At 41.8% G+C, this 27,984-nt stretch overlaps 1 protein-coding gene across 1 annotated transcript; it reads right to left on the minus strand.

Moving 5' to 3' along the window:
• Positions 1 to 27,065, minus strand: LOC118776261 (exportin-7). The gene is made up of 28 exons (XM_036526453.1): positions 27,001 to 27,065; positions 20,097 to 20,243; positions 19,633 to 19,726; positions 18,832 to 18,998; positions 18,467 to 18,532; positions 16,319 to 16,423; positions 15,698 to 15,863; positions 14,734 to 14,807; positions 13,896 to 14,015; positions 13,499 to 13,645; positions 12,553 to 12,725; positions 11,727 to 11,920; positions 10,907 to 11,012; positions 10,587 to 10,722; positions 8,515 to 8,588; positions 8,199 to 8,279; positions 7,784 to 7,847; positions 6,782 to 6,890; positions 6,180 to 6,286; positions 5,840 to 5,928; positions 5,421 to 5,528; positions 5,017 to 5,099; positions 4,401 to 4,615; positions 3,589 to 3,727; positions 2,996 to 3,156; positions 2,477 to 2,575; positions 1,686 to 1,813; positions 1 to 1,300 (listed from the first exon to the last, which is right to left on the minus strand). Exons 1-28 carry the CDS (start codon positions 27,016 to 27,018, stop codon positions 1,207 to 1,209), a joined length of 3,264 nt encoding a protein of 1,087 aa, XP_036382346.1. The 5' UTR covers positions 27,019 to 27,065; the 3' UTR covers positions 1 to 1,206.
• Between the last annotated feature and the right edge of the window lie 919 nt (positions 27,066 to 27,984).

Consider the following 27,984-nt stretch of genomic DNA (forward strand, 5'->3'; position numbering starts at 1 on the left):
GTCAATGAAGTAAAGGGTGACCTAGAAAAGAGTCAGCGAGAGAACCTTGAAACAATTCAGGTCTTGAATTTAGCCACACTTGGTCACTGATAAAATGCCAGGCTTTCCTTGGAATATGGAAATTTTCCTTGGAAAAGGGCAATACCCTTTTAGCCCTCTCCACCTGAACGCCAGATTAATACCAATGCCATAAGAGACAGAATTACTGTGAGATTCAACCAAAGGCAACTGTTGTCAAGAAAATGTTTAGAGTGATTGGACCAATACTGATGTGAGTCCAGTCTTTGGACTTTGGGAGTAGGGCTGAATGCAAGGCTGGCAGTGAATGGAACTGAACTCTGGTGATGGTCAATGTGACAGAGAGAAGGAGCCTGAGCCCCAGGCTAGGTCAAAGGTCACTCTCGGGAAACCCTGGTTTCACTGAAGGGAACGGATACCCACTGACTCGGACAGATACTCCTCCAACATCTGCAAGGCAGCAGGGCTTTGTATTTACAAATCCTTTTTGCGCTCGGGTCATTTGAAAGGTTACAGGAAAATCTACAACAGGTTTGATCATCTGAAATTCTCTCACACTCCCCCAAAACCCTTCTTTTCCGTCACAAAAATCCATTCTCCCACACACTCTCAGTTCTAACAGAATCTGTCACCTGGATATAACTGTGTACCCCTTACACACATCCAAACTCTGCACTCAACACTGCTGTACTACTACTGGACTGTAAAAATTTCAATCACACTGTTTTTTTGTCTTTTGATACTGAATTATTATAAACATTGTTCAAAATGTTACGAAAAAAATGTACACTTGATTATTTTTTTTTTTATACAAGGCAGGCAGAAGCAGACTACTACAATGACCAGCCCCCCTCCCCACTTGAAGATCCTCTTTCTCTCCCAGGAGGGGGGTTTGGAGAGGACGCTTCCCTCTTTGAAAGTCCTTGCTGCTCCCCAACTGTCCTTTAATTTCTCTGTGGGCTTTGAGCCTCAGCTGTCAGTATCTAGTCAGGACTGTGACTTCTGGAAACTGACTTTAAAATATATATAAAAAGCACAAAAAGGGGTTGTGGTGGAGGGGGTCCAGGCATGGAGAGGTCAGGGACAGGGGCGCAGAGGGACTGTGGCAGCGGCCCCCATGGCATCCGGGCCGGGGGGGGTAGGGCGGGGCCGGGGGCACTGAGAGGGGGACTGTGAGGCAGAGGAATGTCAGCTCATCATGTCGTTGCTGTTCACCCCGTACGTAGAATTCTTCATGGAGTCATTGACTTCCCTTCTAAATACTGAGAGGTTCTGGGTAAACCTGGTGGTGGAGGGAACCGAGGGATGATGGTTAAGACCACCATAACAAACACCAATAAGCTAAATCATGACTCACAAGTTACATCCATACTGATGCTTGGGTGCAAATCCATGCAGAACAGTGTATTCTTTAAGCCACATGGTGACAAAATAAAAAAAAAAAACTGCACCACTCATCTGCAAGATCAAAAGCTCAGCGGGTGGGCCGAGTTAGAATTTAAAATGGTTACATGTCAACGACCCAAACAAAAAAATAATTAAAACAGTGATGAATCAGTTCTCACGGCAGACAGAGCAGAAAATGAAGCAATACTAAAAATATCAGTCACAATGCAACTGGATCACGACCATGTCAGGATGCAAATGTACAAGGAAAATGTACACACCTGTCTCTGTTTTTTGTGAGTAAGTTGCGCTCAATGCCTTCCATTAGATTTTCAAAGCAAAGGTGCATGGCCTGCTGCTTCTCTGGCGGCTGGCTGTTCACTATACTGTTTCTCAGATCAGCAAAATACTGAGAACACGAGGAGGAATGCAAACGCAGAGACCACACATGGGTTAGTGCCCGACAGGTACATCTCATATACATCCATGGTCACAATTTTTGCTGGGATGCTGATCACATAAACCTGAACATCACAAAGCATCACAGAACTAAGGCTGCATTTCCAATGTTTACCTGCTTCACAAGCTCAATATTTTTTATGCTCATATTACCAATACTTTCAGGCACAGTAATAGTCATTAGTTACACCCTCTTAAAAATGCCACTCCATATAGCAACTCCAACACCAAAAAGAATTGTAAATGCTTAATGATCATTTTATGTTATTTGTGATGATAAATTTTGTCATAGCACTGCTGAAGAGTAACGGACTGAACAAATAAAGTGAGCAAAAATTCCATTTACATGATTTTGTCGAATGTTCAGGGCCATGAAATATTTCATCGCTGTCTGATTTTGTGTTAGATTATGATATTTCATCTCATGCCTGTTTCTCAAAATGTTACATATCCCAATTTCTCCAAAGCTTGTATTACAAACCTTTGTCCACGACTTTCATTTAAGTTACAGGTTGCAAAAAATGTGACAACGCCACAACTTTGACAATAATTAGTGGTTAATGTCATATCTTGGTAAAGACACATAACAATGGAATCAGAGACTCACGGTTACCTTCTCGTTTAGCAAGATCAAGCCCAGCAAAGGCCGGGACATAGACCACTGGTTTCTGCAGTCTTCAAAAATGATGATATTGAGTACAGTTGATAACATCTGCAAGAAATGGATGGGCGGAAATCATGACATTGCACAGCACAATCTGCTGCAATCAGCCGCATCTGTTGGGTTTCTGGGGTTCCTCTCCCCGCCACATTATATTACATTATTTTCCACTTAGCAGATGGTCCTACCCAGAGTGACTTACATAGGTTACAATTTTACATGTTATCCATTTACGCAGTTGGATATTTACTGAGGCAACTGTGGGTTAAGTACCTTGCCCAAGGGAACAGTTAGTGCCCCAGTGCGGAATCGAACCAGCAACCTTTTGGTTATTAACCCCACTCCCTATCACTACACTACACTTCTGCCACATGACAATGGAGTGTACATGTCAGTTACCACACACTTCCACACATGAACGGAACAGAGGCACAGATCCATGATGGTAGCCGAGCAGGGCCTTCCCCTTACCTGCTGAATCATCTCTGGGTGCTGCTGCATTATGTGCAGGAACCGGTCGCTCTCCTGTGGCATGGGAGCCGCCCTTTTCTTCGTGCTACGGGATAGCTGCTTAAATAGATACGTTACTATGTGGTCTAAGCTGGAACAACATCCTGTACATACCATTGTGTCTGGAAGAGAAAGGAGATGGAATGGAATTAGTTCATGCTGGAGAATGCTGGAGAGTGAGCACAGTTAAAAGATAACAGTTTGTTGGGAGTGTAATGGTAACGCATCAGTATTGGGAAAATGAATGGAGAGAGGCAGGGGCAGTATAAGCACAGATGAATGGTCTTCAAGCAGCTGTGTGTCATCTTTGTTGCATTTATTGGTCAAATGCCTCAAATTCACATACAATAGGCATCAGGTATCCAGATTTGGGGGTCTATGGATACAAAGAAACTTTACATAGCTCACAATGTCAGGAAGAGGCAGGCTGAATAACATACTCAACCCCTGTGTGTGATGGACTTAACATGGATAGAAATGAAAGTTAATCATCTATCACTGGGATGGAGTTAACAACCACTGTAGTACTTTTGATAAAATAAGAAGACACTTACCAAGCGCTGTAAGTCCTTCCGAGATGGAGGAGAGAATATACATGATGACATGTGGTTCCAGGCTAGCGATAAAGTTCATGTGGTCTTGGGTCAGTACCTCCAGCAGAGAGTAGTAGGACTGGCTGAGCTTGGGGTAGTCCTGCAGGAGATAGCAGTCGGCCTTGTGTTACACACTGTGTGAGAGTGAACGACAGCGCCCCCTGCAGACCTGCATCTGCTGCGACCATCACTGGTCAGGGTTTCAGTACCAACCGACAAACAGAAGCTTTCTCCTGTCTATGGGTCTCAGTTATTCCATCAGGGGAGGAAAGATTTCTTTTTCTGAAATCCAGTGTCTGCATCATTGGTACACTGTTATCCAACCAGCTTTGCTTAATATTCAGCAGTACAATTGATAATATGCTTAAAAACACAAGTCACTCTACATAATGGATCCTCATTACATTACATTCAGCAGACGCCATTATCCAAAGCGACTTACATAGGTTTACACAGGTAAATTTTATCCATTTATACAGCTGGATATTTATTGAGACAATTGTGGGTTACACACCTTGCCCAAGGGTACAGCAGCAGTGCCCCAGTGGGGAATCAAACCAGCAAACTTTCAGTTGTGAACCCTTCTTTTTACCACTATGCTACACTGCTGCCCCTAAGTAAATGTAACAAAGTCTTCTCCACAAATAAAGGGTGCCACATTCCAACCCTACTGACTACCCATGAGCCAAAACAAGCAGCTATTAAAGTGGCTATAATCTAGTTTCGGGTAACGGAGGCCCCGGTGAGCTCCCTGGTGCGTCGGGCTGCCTCACCAGCAGGTCACTCTGAGGGATGGAAAGGAGCAGCTTGATGAAGGTCTGCAGGGCGTTGTCCAGCGCGTCGTCGCCGTACAGGCGGAAGACGCCGAAGTTGACGTAGTTCCCGCTCAGCACGGCCTTCAGCATGGAGAAACAGATGGAGATCCCCTTCAGCTTTAGTGCATACACCTGATCCTTCGGCACCTCCCCTATCGTCAGGATACGGTTACCTGCGGGCGGGACACGGGCATTTCATTCCGTGAGGCTCACACTAAATGAACTATGACATTCATAAGCTTCCTCATCGCAAATCCTATAAGTGTGTATGCTACTAGAGACATCCTAATCTGGAACAATTGCTATGTCTTAATTTCTCATATTAGCTATTTATAAGGCTGGATATTTACTAAGGTAGTTCCTGTCAAGCACCTTGCTCATGGGAATAACATCAGTTCTACCGGGAACACCTTACAGTCACAGTCTCAGTTCCCTAACCACTGTGACAAATGGCTGCCATTAGTCAAACCGGAAGGTGTAGGGAATACAGTATGAATGTAAATAATAATGTAATACATAAGAATGTAAAAACACATGTGCTCCATTTGGGCAGCTTTGGTGCATTCATATTTACCATATGTAGTGATCATCTTGCTGGTTTCTCTAAAAAGCAGGATTCCGTTGGGCGACGACACGTCAAACTGCAATCTCTGTGACCTGCAAGACGAACACAGAATGAAGCTGGCTATGAAGCGGGGAGTGTGTATTTCCAGTTAACATTGGCACAAAGATGACAACAATTTGATACAGATGCAATACCGGATATATCAAAGTGACTCTACTGCTTTAACATTTACACCTCTGTCTCAGAAAGTAAAAAGTACAGAATATGAATTTTTTTCTACTGTATATTTTGGCTACATTTCTAAAACAAAGACAAAAAAAACATATTTCACTTTGGTGACCCGTGAATGACCTGGAATGCATTTTAGCATGAACACAGACACCAGGACAGTGCAAAGTCCCAAACAATCCTACCTGTTGTGAACAAGCTCTGCCATCAATTTGAGGACTGGAGTTGTGCATGCTGGGACGTGGTACCAGAGCTCGATGGCTCTCTGCAGGATGGGCATGTAGGAGGGATAACTGGCAGGGGGACAGAAGCTAAGGAAAACATCACTGAGAACATGACAGGCGCAATATGCACACCCCCACTGGAGATAAATTCAGTTACAATGTGCTTTGAAGAGGAACTGTTTTAAAAAAGAACATTTAGTCCTCGTACATGTTCATATTTCTGACATGTTCATATATCTGCTCTAAACAGCTGGAGGTTTCAATGTGTATTATTGTCTCAAGTTAAAAACGAAGCTAATGAAATAACACAGGAAATAGCTTGTTGAGTCAGTGACAGTGCCCATTCACAGTAGCATTCTTGCTGAAATGTAAAAGGATACATCCAGTCAAACAGCATCATGAAACTGGTCTTAGCGTTGAAGGCAAAGGCAATCCCTCTTAAATCTCTCACCAGGCCCACCAAAGTTCTCTGAGAAGGAAGAAAGAGTCAGTCTTTACAAACAGCACTGTTCTGAATCTTCTGATACAAACGGGAACAGCCATATCTTTTGCAAGCGTTTCTTCTCCACAGTAGAAACTGAGCTAGTTACAGAAATTGCACTAAAGCAAGTGGTTTTGTAAGTGGTTTTCAAGGCCAATCTCAGCAGACTCAGAGGTCACGCTTAAGGCAGAAGAGAGGTTTGGACACTGTCCTGTAGCCTAGCCGCAGACAGCACTCACTTTCGCTTCCTGTTCGTTGAAGGTGTTGGTGCTGAACATTTGCGCTACAGCCTCAAATGCAGCTGTCAGGGGCAGCATGAACTGCTCAAACTGGTCCTCGTCTTCACCTGCACAGAGACAGACAGAGAGCTGGTTACTCAGAGAATGTGTAGTGCCGCAAGTAGCAAGAAAGACCCAGGGTGCTCAGAAATTGTAAAGCTACTGCTAAGTTGAAGAGTGCTTCCTAAGTGCTTCAAGAGAACAATGAATCACAACAAGTAAAAGGTCTCCTCACAAAGTCTTCTGGTCGTACAAGTGGGTCACCCTGATCATATCCTTGAGCAAACTACCTCACTAACAATGCTGCTTTAAGAAACCAGCAGGACAAATGGGTTACAGAATGTGTAGTGTTGACTTGATGAGCTTTCAAGACCTTTGGCTTAGAGCACTTGTGCTTTTTTAATCCATGTAATTGACCTCATGGTCACAAATGCTTTAATACATGCAGTAGCACAGTGTAAACAGGGTTGGAAGGCCATGACCATGACTCATTCTGAAAAGCCAGACCCATGAGGGATCACGGGGAACAACTAAAGATCAAGATCACAAATAGCGGTGCTCACCTAAATCCACCATCAGCAGACGCCCCAGTGCTGTGTAGAAGGTGGTCCGACACCTCATGTCGCTGAGGTTGGACTGATTGTTAATGCCCAAGAAGGAAAAGTGCTCACTCTGTCCAAAGAAAAAGAAAACGGAGAACGTGAATTGAAAATTATGAATTCATACAGATGGTATTATATAGACTATTATGTAGACTATATGTAGACTATAAATTAATTATAATTAATTCATCATTTATAATTATAATTTCATTTTATAAATACACATTTTATATTTTATATTATATTATAATTGTAGTCTTAATGTATACATTTATATTTCTAGCCTAATTATATGGACTATAAATTCACATAGGCTGAATTTTTGTGTCATATTTATGTACACTGGGGTCCAAAATTATTGGGACACTCACTTTTTTTTCCTGAAAACCCACTATATTTTTGCTGCATATTCCATCAGACATTGGGAAAGTCATATTTATGTCAATGTCAATTTCAGCTTCATCTTCTGTGACCATGTTCCTACCTTGTTAGGTTTATATAGGCTTCAGTATGAGTGTTCAATTAGGGGGCAGGGCAACATTCAATCAGGCCTAATTGAAGTGATGGTCATTTTTGTTCACTTGTCTGCACTCAATAAGTATGTAGGTACCTTTTAAAATTAAGTTAATGTTATGGATTTGTCAGTTTGTTTGGCAGAATTAATGTCATACATATTATTAAAATGTTGGAAATAAGGGTAGTCATCAGGCAATCGTGTGAGATGTTTGGAAAATGTTAATAGTTGCTGAACCATGTAACTGTTTTCGCCACATCATAAATTAGGTCTGAGTGATAAAACTAATAGCTACATGGACACATCCACACTTAACCACAAAATGCCCAGGTGTCCCAATAATTTTGGACCCTAGTGTATATCAGGCCACTTAGTTTCAAATCATTGTCCAAAAAAACCCCCATCAGTGGAGGAAGACATTTTGGGGGTAGATATTATCTGGTACTTACTGTGTGGTTGTTCAGCATGAACTGAACAGCGCTGAGTTTCACCAGCTTTCTCACACTGCTGTAGGTACACTGAGAGTCAAGGTCAAACACACTGCTGGCTTAAACAACACCTCACCAACAGCTATAACAAAATCAGAACTCTCTACATTTGTCCATTTACCACACAAGGGCAACATGATGCATATTTAGCTTTAAATAAGATGGTGTTACTAATACTGTTTGACAAAACCAGAGATTCTGTTCTTTTCAATATCACACACATTATGTGTACAACCTTTCCATAACCCTAATGCCATAGTACCTTACCAAACGCTGTAACTAAAGTCAACAGTCCGAAAAAATCTGAAGAAATGGTATGTTACTGGCGGTATGTGAATATGTGTGGAGAGACAGCCATGTAGGAAATAAAGGATATCCAATGGAGAGATCGTTGAGGAGCTGCAGGGTCTTGGAGGTGATGGGTTCACATCGTCCCCAGTACTTCAGATTAGTGATTCTACACCAGATACATATTTATTTTCACAACAGCAGCAAAATGTACTTCAGCGGCATTCTCACAAAGTCATATTATGTGACAAGAGCATAATAACTCTTTGTGACAAGGATCAAGCGGAAATAATAACAGGAATCAGTGGAATCATAACATATCAGCCACTGTTGATAACTACAGTGCTGCCATCTAAGGAGTCCAATTAAATTCATCCTGGGAATTGAAATCCTGTCGTACGCACATTTTCCCAATGAAGACACTGAGCACCATGGTCTCGTCGTTCAAGCCCAGGACTTCTGACAACCGGCGGTAGAGCTGAAGGAAATTGACAGAGTTTCAAATGAGAAATGAAGCTGAACATTACACAACACATTAAATCCTTTAACATGGCCAGAGTCAAAGAGACCCACTATCAGATGAAGCCATTTACATTTAAGTTGTGTTGTTAATTGCCTCTGAACTCACTGAGGGTCACTCAATGACTACATTACATCATAACTGATGGTGAGGAGAATGAAAGCAAAAGTAGCAAACTCCTCTAATTTATTTTATAGCCACTTGAGTGTGTGATCTTAGGTATTTGCCACCTGTCACTGAGATTTTGTGACATCTAAATAATAAAATTGAATAAATTTCTATAACTGATTACAGATTTAATACAATGTTAGTATGACTACTAGGGATGTTAACATATATCTGGGTATCCGGTTAACCGATCAGAGCAGACTCACTGGTTTAACAAGTATTGGACATCTTTTGTTTTGGTATTTACAAGCACAAATCAAATCAAATCTCAATAGCTAGTTAGGGGAAGGGCCAACTGAGACTAGATGGAAGACACCTTGTAGATAACTGCACCATACTTTTGGATATCTGTATCATTTCTGAATCATGCCACAGCCCAGGCCAACAGGGACACTGTCAAGATGACCAGCTACATAGAAATGCTTCTGAGCAATAAAGCTCATTCTTTCAGTGCCTTATGTCCATTACCCTGGTGATCTCAAATAGCTTCAATATTTCCAATTACATGCTTTTGATAAATTATTGCTATACTCCCAAAGACTAAATGGTGCATGTTATGTTTAAGGTCAACTGTGTTGGAGGCAGACAACATCTGAGCTGGCTCGCCCGAATACATTTCTCATCGTTATTTACATCCCTTATCAATAACAATTTTTTGTGTTGCTTTTCAGAAAAAGATTGTATGCTGTGATCTGTGTATCAAGGAAAAAATAAAAAGAAGACTGCCATTCCATTTGAACCATTTTGGTATGTGCTGCTGATCAGGAATTGCACCATTCCATCACCACCCTTGGGTATGAATGAAACCCAGCTGCTAAAGCAGCCACGGGGTTTATCACAGCACCATCTTTGTCAATGATAACACTTCCTATAAATTTAACTGATGTAAATCTGCAAGCTTTTCACTGATGTTTCCAATGGACGGTTATTCACATGGTTCAATGCAATGGGAGTTTTGCCAATGTCACTGCTGGCTTCTAAAATCTCACACAATTGCACACCATACTGCACTAAATTAATGCAGCTCAAATACAAACACATCCATAAAACCCCCAATCAGCAGAACTGTCGTCAACCGTGATTCAAACTTCTTTTCAATATAACCCCCATGACATTATCAAAGCTCATTTTTGTGGGTGCTTGGATTGAGGAGCTCTGAAATACTGCTCCAGGAAGCAGCTTCACTGTACAAACATTCAGTTGTGAATTACCCTGATGACTCACGGGTAGACTACAAGTTCCAGAGAAAGGGGTTCTATAGTGTCTCATATGCAAATAAGTTCATTCATAAATGTCACATTGTCAGATTTCTCCATTCTTTTCAAAGCCCCATCGCTGCTCGCTAGGTCCGATTGTCTAGAAAGCCCAGAGGGACAGCAGAGGGGTCTAAAGCCTGGAGAATGCTAAAGCTAAACCAGATTCCAAGAGTGCAGGGGAAGTGGACAGACATGGCTAAACTACTGGTAATCACTTATCTGAGCTGTTCACATTTTGGAGTCTCTGGACAGCACGAAGGAAAACTTATTCAAGTGACATTTTTTTAAACACAGGTTAAGTGACAATCAGAACACTGGGCACTGCTCAGACATTGCAAATGAAGTCCAAAAAGACAACTCAGTTGCACTGTAACAATCTGCTTCATGTAATGCACTTTAAATGGTTACCGTTAAAAGACAAGGCATTTCTCATAAATTGTAATATGTGCCAACTGCTCTTATACCCAAAGGCTGTTTTATTACACCTGTGCAGCTTAGTCCTCTGCAAACACAAAAATAAGTCAGTAATTACCTTAGAGGATTTTTGCACCTGGTCTCCGATGTAGATTTTTCTAAACTGCTCGAAGAAGCTGAGCATGGCCAGCTCCAGCTTCTCGTTGCCTGCCTGAGCCAGTCGGGAATCCGTCAGGTTCATCAGCTGCAGCACCCTGTGGAGACGATGGCAGAGAGACAACGCTCGCAGTTAGGAGTAGACATCAGACATCACACAGATGAGCCGTTTCACCTGCCGAGGAATCACCTTCATTGAGGATCCTACCGTTTCCCTCAGCTGACTTTCAGACACAGGAATGCCACAAGCTATCCCGTAAAATAAAAGACTGGATTACTTGCCGACACACTAGCTCTCCATCCATAGCATCCTGTTCATCCGTGCTGGCGAAAGACACTCGGCCACCGATCACTGCGCCGATGATATAAACCAGCCAGGTCAATCGCCCTGCAGAGAGAGAGAAACATCCTGAAGCCTCTGAAATCAATGCATCAAATTTTATTTATCACAGTAGCAGTGTGGCATAGTGGTAAGGATCAGGGCTTGTAACCAAAAGGTTGCTGGTGCGATTCCCTGCTGGGGCACTGCTGTTGTACCCTTGGGCAAGGTACTTAACCCAGAATTGTCTCAGCAAATATCCAACTGCATAAATAGATAACATGTAAACCTGTAACCTTGCTCTGGATAAGAGTGTCTGCTAAATGACAAAAATGTAATGTGTCACCCCCAAATCTGGATACTTTGACATATGCCTATTGTATGTGAATTTGAGCTATTTGAACAGTAAATGCAACAAAGACAACACAGCTGCTTGAAGACCATTCATCTGTGCTTATACTGCCCCTGCCTTTCTCCATTCATTTTCCCCAATACTGATGTGTTACCATTACAGTAATGTAATGTAATGTAATATAATAGTGCTTGTAATAAAGACCGTCACACAGTACACCTGAGTGCATTGCACAGAAGCAATGCAGGCCAGAACAGATAAAAAAGAAATGTAAAAAATGAACAAAATGCCAGGAGAAGAGTGACTGCTGAAATCCTACATTATAGCTAAAGTGAAACAGTCAGACACTGCAGGGTTAGGCATGGATCACCTCACAGGAGCAGCAGGCATCTTGCCTGAAGTACAGTGAAAGAGAGGGCGGGTTCCCATACCTTCCTGTACTGCGATGTCCATGGCACTGGAGTTAGTGGACTGCAGCAGCTCCTGGTAGGACTGGGCCGACTGGTCGAACAGCTGCACCAGCAGGGCGCAGGTCTTCTCGTACTCGCACCGCCCGATGGTGGACAGCTGGTCCAACTGCTGCTGGACCAGTCCAGTGTCATCAAGAGGGTCCTCCAGACCGTCCCTGTCCAACAGAGACACTGTGTATCAATCATACACACCTCAGTGAACTGGACATCACCAACTGCATCTCCTGGTCCCTGTGATTAAGGTAAAAACTACGACAGATGTATGTGTCACCTTGAGGCTATTATTATACAATGTGTTATGAAAAGGCCCAGTCATCTCCTGTAAACTCTGACTTCAAACATAGAGCAAGCGGTTATGCACAACAATTACCTAAACTCAGACAGGGTGAGCCGTTTAGCCTCACTATGGCCAAACAGAGGCTCAAGTCTTTCCTCATTAGTTCTCAGGAGAAAATGATTTTTAAGATCTCCAATTAAAGATTTTCTCATTGATCTCCAATATTGACGACAGCTGAAAGTTAACACTGGATTCCCAGCTGTGCTGTGTTAGCATTATCTAAGCGACTGGAGAAGCAGCTGGAGTCAGGGGAGACGGGCCCTGGCAACCATGTGACTCAATTAATCCAAAAACTTCCAAACAGCTCAAATAAACCACCAACAGCACCTTTCCCAATGCTGAGTTAACCATAAACAAGTACTTTGCTAAAGAAAACACCCAGGTAGTCCCACTGGAGATGTATGAGTAAGGGAGGGTGGAGAGCCCCAGCAATGGAAGAACACAGCCTACCTTAGGATGATGTGCACAGACTCCAGGCGTGAGGTGATGTAGGCCTTGGTGACCTCGGGTGTGTACGTCTCCAGCATGTGCGGCTCGGTGGCCTTGACGTAGGGCACTGAAGCTGCCAGGCGCTGCCAGAGGCTCAGCAGGTAATGAACGCTGTTCGGTGCAAACTCCCAGTGCTGGGGGTGGGACACAAGAACAAATGAAATAGCTAGTGAACCTTCAGGGTCTTATGCATAGGGCCTAGAGAGTAGTTGGCAGAATCTCAACCTCAACCCCAGCTGGAAACCACTGTGTTCCCTACAGACATCAGGGTAACTAGTCATAAAGATAGACCGTTTCATGTCATAGTAGTCTGCTGTAAGACAAAGGCTAGGCCTTATAATCAGCACAGCCAGTAATACGTCATAGTTTTTCTCTCAAAGTCTGCTAAATTTAGCTCTGAGCACCACTGAATTTCAACTAAGAATAAACACTGCTGTAAGTCCTGCTGTTTGATGCTGATAAATAATGAAATTCTCCTTTCCTGATCTTGATGCACGGCTACAACAGCTGCCAAACTGCTTGGCCCACTTACACAGTAAAAAAAAATAATTACATCCTGAAAGCCCAATGTAAATTCACGGGTAAGCAAAAAAACAAAATAGCTTATTGAATGAGTTTACATTGATGGTCTTCATACATACACACAATGGTCTTCATCAGAAGTACTGTCTTAAGAGCTGGGGATCAGGCAGAGAGCTCATGCCAAACAAATCCACACTACGCTGCGGTTTCAATGAAACCCCTTACCCAGCACAACCAAAATTACAAACCCATTAAAATATTCTCCTTGTATCTTCACCCTAAGTATTAAAATAACTGCTAGTACCACATTTACACTGAAATGTGCACATTAATGCCAACCATTGGCTGCACTCTACATTCATAAACAGAAGCCAAATTCACTTACCTGTAGGCTTGTGACAGTGAAGTTGGCTATCAATCGAATAACCTCAGGATAATTCTCCACCTTGACCAGTTCCCCCAGCTGATAGTTGCTTTTCAGTCTGGCTAACAGCCGGCAGAACTCATGGTAGTTGTTTGGGTCTGATAAACTCTGGAAAACAAGAAGAAGCATTTACTCTCTTTTATAAAAAACTACTAAAGATATATCATAAACCTACAACTGAAAGATCATTCCCAGGAATATATAAGTCTGCAGTATAACTGGACTGAAGTTTTCCAGCATTTCTCAGAAAACTCACTTACCACATGAATTGAACCGCAGGGTCTCATGCAAAAAATGCCAGTCAACTTTGAATGTGTTCTTGAACTAACAGTCACAAGTGTTTGAGGTCTTTAAGTACCTGAGGGTTTTCTAATATCCTTTTGACCCCGTCTACAAGGTGGGACAGGAACTTTGCTCTCTCTGCGTTGTTGAATAGAGATCTTCGAACGGACGCTATTTGCACTAAGCACGACAAGACCTGGGGTGAAGAACACAAAGACCAGGGAAAAAACAGGAATGATTTAGTTCAGACAGAATCAATAAAACAACAAAAAAATATTAACAATTGCAACAACTATGCAAAATGACGATGTATATATACTCTGCCCGTGTCTACCCTCCTGGTGATGCATCATGGGATTGATTTGAGTTTGTACTAGAAAGCCTCTGCCCAATTCCCTGCTCCCCATGTCCTAAGAGCTCCAACTCCATGATCTGAACTTCTGAAAGATTAAACAGTGACTATAAATAATGTATAATGAAATATTGTTTCATATAAAACCTGAAATAAGACAATAGATTTGACAGCTCCACCACAACTTCAGAGGGGGTTCTTTTGTCTATTTCCCTTCTTTTATATGGACTGGACACCCGCAGGTCTTTGGAAAACATACTTGATTGGAGTTTAAGCCCTGCCTCTTGGGGGTTTCAATCTAGAGCAAAAAAAAAAAAATCAATTGAATGAAGTGTTCTTTATTTTCTGTGTGGATATCTCCGGCCTGAAGCCCCAAGAAGTTACGCATCGCGTTTGTGCTTCTCTCAAGATGTGCAGCGGATGACAGAGTAGTGTTAAAAGCACTTGATGTTGCCGACCAATTACATGCCTGTCGGGGGGGGGGGGGGGGGGGGGGGGGAGAGACAAACGCCCTAACCGCCGGGCATGTGTGCTGTGCTGACCGCAGCGTGACTTCACTCACCAGAGGAGAGAGGGACGGGGGGATGGAATGGTACAAATCAAAGAACAGCTGCAGGGTTGAAGAATCCAGGAACGCTGTACGGAGGCAGGAGACAAAAGAGAAAGATTGTACATTAGCATAATGAAACAGCCCTTAATAATCAATCTTTTACCAGAACAGCATGAACCTCTTAATAACGCTATGCAGTGAGGGCTGATTCAGACACAGCAACAGCAACAGCAACAGCTATAAAACAGATGTGTCATTAATCAAAGTGTTACAGTGGAAAAGTGTTGACGTTCAGGTACAACACTGCTGAATGATAACTATCATTATCATTGTCATCAATGTGATATGATCCTGTGAAGATGCAGTCTTCACTACAGACACTTTATTTCTTCCTGTTATTATTCGTGTATGTGTTGTGTAAAAACCCTGTGCATTATCATGTCTAAACCTCATAATAAGGTTTTTGTTGTCATGTTTACCTTTAAACAGTGAAAAATGTGAGAACGTGTGTCTAGCTGGTACTGCACTGTATAACTGGCAAATCGGTTAAGTGAGAAGCTACAGCCACCAAGAGGCAAAGACAGAACTGGGGACGGTTTGTGTTTTTACTCCTTGGAGTTTTGCCTTATTTATGATAAATGTCTTTTTTGTACATCTCTGTTTCTTAATGAAAACGTTTTTTTCATGGGAGCAGTTCTGGCCAGTGTCTTCACAGATCCAACCATCCTAGCTCAGATTCATGCACTGCCAGGCCCGGGAGGCCAGCTACACACACTATTACTTTAATACCGTTTGCAGTCCTGACACACTGCATGAACACAGAAGCACTTGTTGCAGACATATAATGGTTGCAATGCCCAAGCTAACTCCACCTGAAGGGGTGCTCAAGCTAGCAAACTGGTATTCAAGAGGAGTCCGGATGTGAAAAGCAGGGTGCAGCCCCACCTTTCCCCACCCCTCCTCCCCGCATCCTCACCCGATCTCCAGCTGGTAGGGATCTGCACGGTGCACAGGTCGTCCGAGGACTCGTCGGTGGAGGTGCCGATGAAGTCAAAGTTGAGGCAGTTGTGCGTCAGCTTGAGTAGCTGCATGAGCAGGCCATGCTGACTTTCGTCGTTCAGGTTCAAGTTCTTCCCAGAGGCCTGCCATAAAGAAAGCAGGCAGGGTCAGCACCTCCCACACCGCAATCGGACATGCCCATACTTGCACTTCAGTGTGGTGAAGTCCAGTCTCTCACATGCCAACACTACAAAGGTGTGGATCTTGGGCGGGACACTGGTGGACAGTGAAAGACATGGTTTTTCAGAAACAAGAATTAATTTTAGTTGTGTCCAACCACACATTATTTCCTTTTATGACTTTATATGACTTTAAAATAATCAGAATAAATTCTGATGTGTGAGGCAATGAATCCGAACAATTACCATAATAATATTTTTGTACTTCAATACAGAATCATTTTTCAACTGGAGAGATCAGTCATTATTAAAGACATGACGGTGCAATCATGAAAAAGAAGTCCTATGATGGATATAGCGGCTGACCCTGAATGTTTGAGAGGCTCAGGAAGGTGGCTGGACAGCCCTGGGGTCCTCACCTGCTTCAGCAAATTGCAGGAGAGTGTAAAGATTTCGAATAGTGAGGAGTCTCTGAACGAGGACGCAATCTTCCGGTGCTTCGTCAACGGATGCGTTGTGTCAGCCTGGGCGAAAAAATAAATCTCTCTTAGAACAAAAGTGACGGTCAGGTCTGTACCCAACAACAATACGGACTCATGAGTCATAAAGGAGACAAACAGCAGGCTGCAGTTAAGAGGCTGCACGTATCTCCACAGCTTATGAAAAAACACATAACAAACAACCAAACCAATCACACAGAGACAAGCATATCTTCCCTATATCAGTATTTATTCTAAACAACAAGATAAGCCTAACACATTTCACAATATTTGCTGCGTATTATTACAAAAACCTTACAGGCAATACTGAATAAAGAAAAAAAAAATAGTGGTTTCACCGTTTTGCCTAACTTGTGATTCTTCTGCAAACACTAGTGTAAAACTAGTGTTTCAGTGCAGCTACTGACATGCTATATCAACAGGATGAAAAGCTGCCCTCAAAGGACCAAATGCTTTACACCTTAAGGTTTGGAGGTTTTCTGACAAATATTTCTGCCAGCCACATCTACCTTTTATTTTTATTTTTATTATTAAGGCTGATTCTTCATGCTTCCTTAATTAGGCAGCAAGCATTTCTCTTGCGCTTCCTGTGTTCTTCTAAACAGATCCATCTATATTTGGTTGGCATATTTATAGGTAAGGCGCATTTGGAAAAAAACAGACATCAAACGCCTTCAAGCCAAAGTAATGCAACGGCGCCAGTTATGTCTCTCTCATACACTTATTCTTTAATCTGCTTCAAAGCAATGAAAAGAAACAGTATGACCAATACCTGAGATAATTGGGAAATATCTAGAAATAACACCGTTGACAGGAGACTAGGTCGTTTGCAAATATTGGTTTATTTTGCGCTTATAAGAATTACTTTAAATGTTAAAAAAACGTTAAAGAAAAAATTAAACAGCAGTGATAGAAAAAAACATGGCATCTGAAAACCTAACAGTATGGAAAATAGGCAATTATCAATACGACAAGATGGATTCATTAAGTAGGACGTGACATCATCAGTCCATTTGTGAGTGTTTCAATGACTTCCATGAGACCTGCTGTTCCAAAGACGCCAATAGCAGAGTGAAGAAAATTCCAGTATTTCCAATTTCCCTTAACTATGTAAACAAGTAAGTGTAAGCAGAATTTGAATATCCTCTTAAAAATACGCCCATTACAAAATGTCACCTCCTTCTTTATTATTTCTTCTCAGCGGTATTGTCTTATCATCTCTGTTACATACAGCAAACAGATGTATACAACATCCTATAAATGTGACTTAAATACTATTGAGTATTCAATGATTTAATATCAGAAATGATTCACATCTGCATGCTGGTGGCACAGAACACGGTGCTCACCACCTGAGGGGAACATACAAGACGACTAAAGTGTACACGCCAAGATAGTCAGAGAACAGCCTCCAAAACGGCATAGCTAAAGATAAACCCAACATACATATCAGAACTGGCTGATAAGAAAAATGTAATGGATTACAGCATTTGCATTTATGCAAACCATTAAAATATGAGTAGGAACAACATCAAATTCCCCAGAGTGTATGAAGGTTTGTATTACAGCATTTTCACCACCACGTTTAAAACCATAATACTACCCTATGAAACATAACTGCTATAAAAAAAAGTTGTGAAATTTGGCATCTCCCCTATGCAGCCATGCCAAATTTAATCCGAAACCATGACTACAAACCCTATTTCTGAGGGATAAGGATTCTGTAATAGATTTTGGCAAGTAAAATGGTGTTGATAACCACAACATAGAGCTGGGGGAATTTATACTTTTAAAATATTGAGTTACTCACAAGCAAAGCTGCTTAAAATTAGTGGGAGTGCAGGAGCATAAATAGTCCTTTAGTTAGGACAGGCTTTATCCCAAATTAGACCAGGTGCTTCTCAATCTGTAGTGGAACCCGTCAAACACATTTTGTTATGCAGGTAAAAACTGATCAAATGGGGGGAAAAATGCCTTACCAGCCAAGCTCGGCAGCAGAACCCAAGCACTTGTAGATGAAAAAAATGATGTTAAAAAAATAAACACTTACTTTGCTGAGGAACTTACTTGGTTAATCTCATTGGTGAGCTGGGAGAGAATAGTCACTCCTATGATGCAGTGCTCAACACTGTCCTGCAAGGAATGCAAAGCCCTGGGGTTAGTGGACCGCACACTTTCATTGGAAACATGCTGATTCACAGATATGGAATCATGACAGTATCAGTATCAGCTTAAGCCTTGCAGCCCAGACTATGAGGGGGATGAATCATGGCCATACACTGCTGATTAACCATAGTGGAAATCGACTGTAAACTCAAGACAAGAATTTGTTAATGTGAAAAGAGATCCGTTAATAAATCTCGGAAGTCTGAGCTTCTAGAGCGATGCATACGCAAAACCTCCGTTCACCATCCTTCACACTGCATAGATACCTGCAGGAATCTGGTCACATCTGCAATGACGTTCCTGAAGACGTAGTCTTCCTTCTGGCAGTCAAACCAGCCCAACTTGGTGATTCTGGCGTACAGCTGGATGAGGGCTTGCGTCACAAAGGCTGCCAGCTTTGGCCTGGTCGCAAGGTAGTTTAGGACATAGTTCCCTGTGAGGTATGTGAAATAAAGGTATAAAAAAAGAAACAAACAATAAAAGATGCTCACAGCATATGCAACCACTCTAGTGAATCATTGCCTAAGCAAGCAAACACTTTCTGTCCAAGCACCACCTTAAATTGGACAGCAACTTTGTGGCCTGAGCCATCATGTGACCAGTGGACTTTCTACTGTACTAAAACAGAATGAAAAGAGAGTCTTGGCTGTGCGTGCCTCACAGACTTGGCTCTTTGCGTTATATATTTTTCTCGTAACTTAATCAGTCATTAAGTGATTTTCAGCAAGTTAGGTGAATGAGGTACTGAATTGACAGAAATCAGCTCAATATAAAAGCAAAGAACGCCTGCCAGCCTGGTGCACACTACACTAAGAATATAACCTCAGAGGAGAGAAAAGAGAGAGCGCATGCAGCTTGCAGCTTGGGAATCACAGATTATTACTGTGTGTGTCTTTAATCACTGAAACCAGCCTGAATGTGACAGTATTTTACAGCCTGAAAATGTCCCAGAAACACTGTCAACATCCTAACCAGATGCCCTGTAAGACAGAGCAATGGCTCGGCACACCAAGTGCTTTCAAAACACCTGCTTCAATGAGAAGGAAACTGGGCAGAGTTACACTTACGAATGTCGATGCGCTGTTCCAGGGGAAGGGGATTGGTTGTTCGTGATACCAGTTTGGAAAGACATGTGGCGGCCAGCAACTGGGAATATGAAGACTGAAAAAAATAACAGGACAGAGGATAAACTACAGCTGCATGGAAACAATGGCTACAGACTCCAACAAAAAAATGTTACAAGGGATATAAGTCTGTCAGAAAACATCAAGAGCAAGTAAAAGTGAGCAAAGTGAAAATATTGAGTTTATATGTATGAATGGTTAACATTGTAACCAATATAAGTCGCTCTGGATAAGAGTGTCTGTGAAATGCCAATAATGTAAATGTAATGTACACTGAGATTGTCACTGCTTTTTAAATACATCTGTACCACAAAGAGAGGGAAATGAGGATAACATCCATCAAGAGAAAGACGGTAACAGATTGAGATCACCCTTAGTCACTTCTATCCAAATTTTAAAGAACTTACACTCCCCCTCTCGAGCAGTAGCTGGCATTTGCTCAGGCAGTCGGGACTGTTGGTGAACTCCACCAGAGCCTTCTCTGCCTGGAGCCTGGTGGTGGTGTCTGTGGTCTCATACAGCTGCTTGCACAGGATCTCTAGCTGCGCTAGGCTCTGGAACACAAACAGGGCATAGGTGTCACAGACGAGACATCACACAGAGCTCAGCACAGGGGACTGACAGAAACACGGTAAATCCAATGAGGGTTGCTGTTTTTGCAGTTCAAATAGAATGGACAATATTTTTTGTGATTTACTCCATTACATAGTTTTGGTACAAGGCAATATTTACCAGTACGTTTACGATATTTGGCATGTTCATATTGTTCTCAGTAATTGGCTGTGCAAAAGATCAGTGTGGAATGCTCTAGATGGCGAGCACTGTTAGTCAAAAGATAATGATGCGATAATTACAGCAATCACCAACGCCACACTAGCTTGGGTTGAGTCATGTCACATGACACCACTCCTATCACGCCCCTCACAAAAGCAAAGGAGAGTAATGCACAGCATGGGGCTACTCAACCCAGGTCCTGGAATACTACAGTGTCTGCATGCTTTCCTTCCATTCAAGCATCTCTCTACCAGACTCAATTAATCAGTAACGATTATGCTCCTCTAGTTTTCCCTCCCCAGTTCTGGGAATAGGAAAACCAGGTGGACTGTGGCTCTCTGGGACCAGAGCTCAGCAGTTCCCAACACAGTGGCAGCCCTGTGTTCACGCTTCAAAATCTCAAGAACAGACCAAACGCGTGTTTATGCCCCACTGATGTAAACCGCAGATAGTCAATAATAATAAGGACCGGGAGGCCAAGGGCGTGAACCTCACACGGAGACAGACGGAGAGCGTGCTTTGTGTATCCTCTGAGATAAAATAAGCGCTGCCACGCAGGAAGGCAACTGCACACGGCAGATAAGTGTGCCTCCACTTCAACTTTGTTAGAGAGGAGGCAGGGAAGATCGAAGCTACTGGGACTCATTTCCTGGGAACAAGTGGTCAGCACTTTCCATTATCACCCAATCATTTGCATAACTACAGGCCAATGTGTGCATCTGCAAACCCCAATGCAATATAGACGTTTGCATTTCTCATATTTTCAGTTCGAAACCACCTGGGAGAGAGGAGATTACCAAACGTATGGAGCTGGACCTCAGTAAACGAAAGGCCACACACTGAACATAACTTCAAGGTCAGGTACAGCTCTCCTTCCTAGGAACAGCCAAATCTTGACAGATGAATCAGTAATGCTGTCTATCTCCAATTAAACAGTCATGTTGCACCAACACTTGCATTACCAGATTTGTTAAGTTCTAAAATTTTTAAAAATACAGTATGACATGTACATCTTGACTTTACAGCTTTCAAATGCAGCGTAAGTGGCATACTCAAAGGTATTCCAACACATCTCCTGATTGCATTATGCCTACTCCACTCTGGCAAAATATTACAATAGATTGATTACGACAGGTGACTCCAAAGATGACTCATAACCAAAGTGCCACCTTCCATGCTCTTGGACTGTATTTCCATATCAATTACATCCATTAACACTCAATGAAAAAAACCCTTCTGTGGCACATGCAATAAGGGGTCATTATACATTAACATGCCGGTATTTCTATGTGTGTATGTTAGTAAGATAGATTGCATTTTTATCAACAAAACACTGACAAATAAGCTATTCCTAGCTAGCCAGATGACTACATAGCTGCCTAGTGAGATAGTGATGCACACAATTCAGCTACATAATGCCTATGAAAGTAACTATTGCTAGTCTGCTTATAAAGTAATTAATTGCTAGCCCCCATGCAACAAAGTATATTTATTCCAAAGCAAAATAATTAAATTTTAGCAACAATCACAAGTACAGCATACTGCTAGGAACTATCCACCCATTCCAAGGAAGTTGTAATGGTACTGTAATGATGTCACACTTCCCTTGCACTGCATAATCTAAACACAAATTTTAGTCTGTGTTTTGATAGCAACAGCTTTTTTTGACTCACATAACAGTAAAAAGTACCGGGTATAACTGAAATTGATACTGAGATGCACACAGAACCAATATACTCCATCCATCTACAACTAAGCACAATGACACATCCGCATGTGTACACACACACACACACACACACACACAAACACACACACACACACAAGCTCTCACACAGAATGTAGCAGAATAAAAGACATTAAGACAATCTGATCATAAAAAGTAAACAGTGGTTGCAACAGCAAAGGGAACCCATGTTTCAGATCACCTCTGCTGACAGAAATCTGCAGAGTCATTTTAGGAGGCGGCCCCTATGGCAGTAGGAGAGGGTTGTCTGTTTTTGTCCCTTCTGTGACCAACAATGCAGACTATGAACGCAGACAACACATTTTAGTATAGGAAATACATGCACCCATGATGGTGACGCCAAAACATTTTTAGAGGCCTATAATTTAGAATGCATTTCGTGAAAATGCCAATAAATAATCCATGCCATTTTCAAGGACAGCTTCTCCTCAGACCAGAGAGTATGACACAAATAACTGAAAATCTAATTTTAATTTTTGGCCAAGCCTTTCTCTGCTTTTAAAATGCTTTTAGCGAAATCAGTCCCAAGCAGGAGATTGACGTTTCAACCTTATGCTTGGCAAAGCTTTAGCTGTAATAAAAAAGGCCAGTTAAGAATGTGGCATAGCTGGCTCCTTGAGACAGACTACAAAATTCACTCCATAAAGGTACTTTAAACCTCGAACTGCTTCTTGACTTTGAAAATTAACACAGAAAATAGGCCTCAGTCAGTATTAACTTATGAAATGGAAACAAAACTGAATGCAAATACACCTCGTCGGGTTTTTTTTTTTTTTTTTTTTTTTTTGAGGCACATTTCGGTGACATCGCATAGTTTTCATCCTTGCCAGTGATGCCTCCCTTCTTGACAGGGCTTTAACGAGAGCCAAGTCTGACCAGGGAGGAGACAGCTCTGCACACTCCCCCTTATCTTTCTGTCACCATGCTGACAATTTCTAGGAACTGGTCCCAAAAATCTCATCCAGCGCTTATGAATTAGAGCAGTCTGAGATAATGGGCATGTGTTCATAAACACACACACACGATATGTGCAGAGCATTATTCTCATGTCAGCACTCTGCCCCCCACGGGTCCAGACATCAACACTGGGATGAAAATAAGGGCACTTTAACACCACAATCGTTTGCAATTAAGTAACAACAGGAGTACTTTCAACCCCCCCACCCCAAAGTTACATCCACTTCGCCATAGAGCTGCAAAATGCAATGGCATATCAACTGATTTGCAGACAAAAAGAAGTTTGTTTGCTCCCTCCAAATCCAAAATGTCAGCTATACAGAACAGGCCCTGCCCAATACAGAAGAAATCAGCCAAATGCTGCTTTCCTGAGGAGTGCTGATATTTTTGTGGTCAAGTACAGCTGAAAGGCCAGGCTGTCTAATTTTTGCTGTACATGGAGTATGTCTCATTTGCTGGCCTGTGTATAGCTAGAGAAATCCATAAAATAAGATCAGGTTTTATGATTGAAATTAGTTGAATTACATTACAGTTGCACCTGTTGTAGCTTTCTGATTTGGTTCTAATTTATATACTACATCCACAGCTAGCAGAACAGCACACATAAAAACAAATGTGAATTTACAATAACAGGGACACATTCAAGTTGAATTTTCATGGACATTACATTACTTTAGGAGAAACAGCTCATTCCTTCCTCTTGGCTGCTCTAAAAATATACAAGTAACATACAATATCCAAAACACATAAATTTTGCTTAAAATGCCAACAAAATAAGTTGACAAGTTGTTGCATTCTTATGGTGTAGACACAGAAAGAAATATTTCAATGTGGAGACATGTCACTGGCATTCTTACAATAGCTAGGACAGCTAGCTAGCTGTGAGAGTGCCATATGTATCTATGTTTTCCCATCAACAACAGGGCATACTTCAAGCGCAGTTCCTAGTTAATCAAGACCAATAATTAATGAACACGACAACCGGCTGCTCCTAAAATGGGGCCTCAGATATCAAACTTTTGCATTCATTCATTAGCAGTGTCAAACTCAATTGCCAAATGGACGTGAGTATGTTGATTTTTGCACCAAGCTGACCTCCAAGTTTTTTAAATTAGTGGAATCATCTAGTTGGTGTGGATTTTGTACACAATTATAAATAATATAAACTGAGATATGCGCACACACTCTATTATCAAATATTTTAATGCAGTGTTTTTGGGAAATTTTTTATGCAACTGCATACAACTAATAAGCTAATTGGACCAATTAATCCAGGGTAACTGCATAGAACAAGGACTAGCATACAAAAAGGTCCTGCGGGACTTGACTTGGATTTCTACTGTCTCTTCAGTTATGAAAGAACTACGCTGCTTGTATTGACTTTTCTTCCTACTTGTCTTATGGTTTCAGCCTCCTGTTGCTGCTAGAACTCACTTCAAAACCCTTGCTGTATGTCAGCTATTCAGCTCATCTTTGTCTTTGATCTATTATTGCCATTAACTTCACCCATTGCATAAGATCTTTGCCCACACGTACATAAACTGTAGACTTGGTTATAGAGACCGCTTTCAGTCCCCTGGGAAAAAGGGAACACGCTGTCCCATTGGTTGCACACTAAAACAGCCACGCACAGCTCCTACCCTTAGATTATTGGATCGCTTTCAGCATAAATTTTGCATGCATTCTTTATTACATACATTCTATGTACAATATACAAAATATGAATAACTTCAGCATGATGCTGTGGAAATTTATACTATGTAAAATGTAAGCCACCATGGAGGCAAGTAATGCAACAAAGGAGAGGCTAAACGGCTGCTGTGCTATTTGAGATCAAATGTTAAAGGATCTTCCCTATGCTTCAATGTCCAATTTCCAAAATGTAAAAACAATTATAAAAAATATAAAAATATTTACAATGTCCCACTTCAGTAACCATCATCTCCAATTCAATTACAGAGTGCACACCTGGAAAAACTATGCACACTCACACAGTAGCACATGTGCAAGCACACACATATTTACAAGTATGCATACCCCAAAACACACAACAAACATTATGCGACACAAAATCGGTCATTTTAGTAACGTTACTGCAACCAGGTGCTTGATCACGTGCCTCGGTTTTGAGCAGGCGCTTCGCAGATCCAATGATATTAATATTAAATGAGCTGACAGACGCCCATAATAAGATTAACCCATCCAATATAGATTAGTTGTGCTGCGTAGTGCCTTCTTTAAACTAATTCCCATAAGCGAGCCAAATATTCAGCCGTCTAACCATTGGTTAATATCAGTAGCCCATCAAGTTCATTCTCTAGTGTGCGTTAAACGGACAGTTTGAAGTGTTTCGTTCAACAGCAATGCTCACCACTACATACAACTCCATCTCAGAAATCTAATTTCTTAACCTTTTTTTTTAAGATACTGACAATTAAGACCTACTGCATACGGCGCACTTCAACATGTACTAGCGAAAGGACATAACACCTCTGAAATAGTAATCACTTCGTTCTTTCAGGCTAAATGCGGGCTATGAGCACCACGTGTATCGCCCTTCGGCTGAATGATTTTTTTAATGGAACATACTTCATATTAATGTCAGCTAGCTAGGTTTTCTAGTCCGCTAGCTAACCAGCTGAACCTGCTTCAGTTACTAGATGTAATAACTACGTAGCTAGCTTGCTAGCAAGCTTACGACGGTGGAGCACACTGCAGAAGCATCACTTCCTTCAATTCAATTTACGCGGGCGAAACGCTCCAAGTCATGTCGCAAGAAAACAAAACTATTACCGTAGTAAAACAGTCATGGATGTAACTAGATAAGCTTCATCTTAAGCGAATTGTACGGCACTAAATCTCCCCTTAATTTAATTTGATTAAATTGATTGTGTCGCTATTCTCCGCTTCGCTCAGTTGTACCAATACAGGGGATGCGCCGGGCCACCGCCGACCGGACACCAGCGAGCTAGCTGACCATATAACTAAAGCAAATGTGGGTCTAGAGGTCAGCATCGCGCAGTGGTCTTAAATACGACTGAAACCGATGCAATAACTGGTCTGGCGCCTCGATCATATGTGAAATAGTTTCTTTTAGACTCATGCATTTAGCTAACAAAGTGATTAGCGAGCAAACTGCTACTGATGTCAAGACTACTGACCTAGACACTCCTCATAAGCGATGCAGTGCTTAGCCAGTTAGCTGGCTGCATCAGCAAGTTACATCTAAAACGACCCGAATAAACCACAGAACTAGATATTTCTGGTAACGTTTACAGCTAAATAATCGTTATATGGCAAGCCATAACTGTAATCAGATTTGGACCGTTTCTGTATTAAATTCCCAAAATGACCAACAGGCCGATCGTATTGGATGTCTTGTTTACTTGTGCAAATGTGCTGCACACGGACCCTCCTTCACAGCTTCAAGTTCCAGCAGCCAAATATCGCATCATACTCTAACGTTACATGGACAATGGGACAGCGTGTTCCGTGGGAAGTACAATAGTTTGATGCGTTTTTGATTATACACATTTAATCTACATGGACCAATGAACAAGATGACAGGCCACAACAGGTCAGCATGTTAGCTACTCGCTCTTATTGGTAGCCAGTGAGCTAGCTATATCAATATACAACGGAATGCTAGCTAGCTTGCTAGCTGATCGCATCCTCATTAAGCCACCGAAACCATCAGAATTTTGTCTGCTCCCTGCATGCATAAATAAGTATTTTGCCATGTAGTCAGTCTAGCTGTCGAATCCCTAATATAACAAAGTGCCTTATTTACGCTCATATATTTTTACAATTGCAAAACATAAACCTCTGGTTACCTGCACATGATCCGCCATTTTGCTCCATTCATGCTCCTATCACTCCCCCCGACACAGAGCATGCGCGCGAATGGATAAATTCTATAAAACACTTGCGCAATTACCGAACCGCATTTTCGCCGCTGGAGGATGATACGCAACTTTTCTGAATATGACCCTACTCTCTGCTTCAACGTCAACAGCGGGTCTTTGTTTACATGGTTCTTAAAGGGAAACTGTCTTCTTTGCAAGAATGATAGTAACCTCCATTCATCCACTGCAAAGAACGGAAAACTTGGGACACTAACATGTTTTTAAAAGTCTCTCTCTCTCTCTCTCTCTCACACACACACACACACACACAACAACAACAAACAAACAAACAAACAAGAGAATGCCCTATAGCCTACACTATGTTTGCCACTTCATAAATCGAATTGAAAACACATGCTTCTCATTAATTACCGTTTTTGACTTCACATAATTATCATAGTCTAATTATTATTATTGGACGAATTAGGCGATGAGCTTACTACACAAAGTAAGTTGGATATTAGGGGCACTATCACAGTTCACGCTAAAATACACCCGAATTGCAAAAAGCATTGTTCTTCTCTTCAGAATAAACGTTATTTGTACATTTTAAGCCTGCATCAATGCAATCCATTTGGAAATGCTGACGGCTGAACCTAATGTAGTCCTCACGACATTAACTGAAAGCCAAACTAATCCCTGACAGTGGGCACGTGTCAGTGTCTCTCTGGGAAGCATTGTTCTGCTGTGTGGAACACAAACAAAAAGACTTTGGAGCGACAACTTTGTCATTGGTTGTCACTATAGCTTTATTTAATAAATTGTTCTGGAATCGTAGCATGACTGACATAGGTGATGTTCTCATTCCTACCCAAATATTCGGCATTTTTCTCGCCAAAAGTACTCACAGACCTTGAAATCAGAGAATCCCACGGTGAACACACTGGATTTTGGTCACAGTTATCTGTGAAA

Source organism: Megalops cyprinoides, chromosome 4, assembly GCF_013368585.1.
Source record: "Megalops cyprinoides isolate fMegCyp1 chromosome 4, fMegCyp1.pri, whole genome shotgun sequence".
Lineage (NCBI taxonomy): Eukaryota > Metazoa > Chordata > Actinopteri > Elopiformes > Megalopidae > Megalops > Megalops cyprinoides.

Coding starts and splice junctions, on each gene's coding strand:
- LOC118776261 (XM_036526453.1), bottom strand. Junction 5,929..6,179: donor TCAACGAACAGGAAGCGAAA/GTGAGTGCTGTC, acceptor CTTCCTTCTCAG/AGAACTTTGGTGGGCCTGGT. Junction 2,576..2,995: donor ACCCAGAGATGATTCAGCAG/GTAAGGGGAAGG, acceptor CATTTCTTGCAG/ATGTTATCAACTGTACTCAA.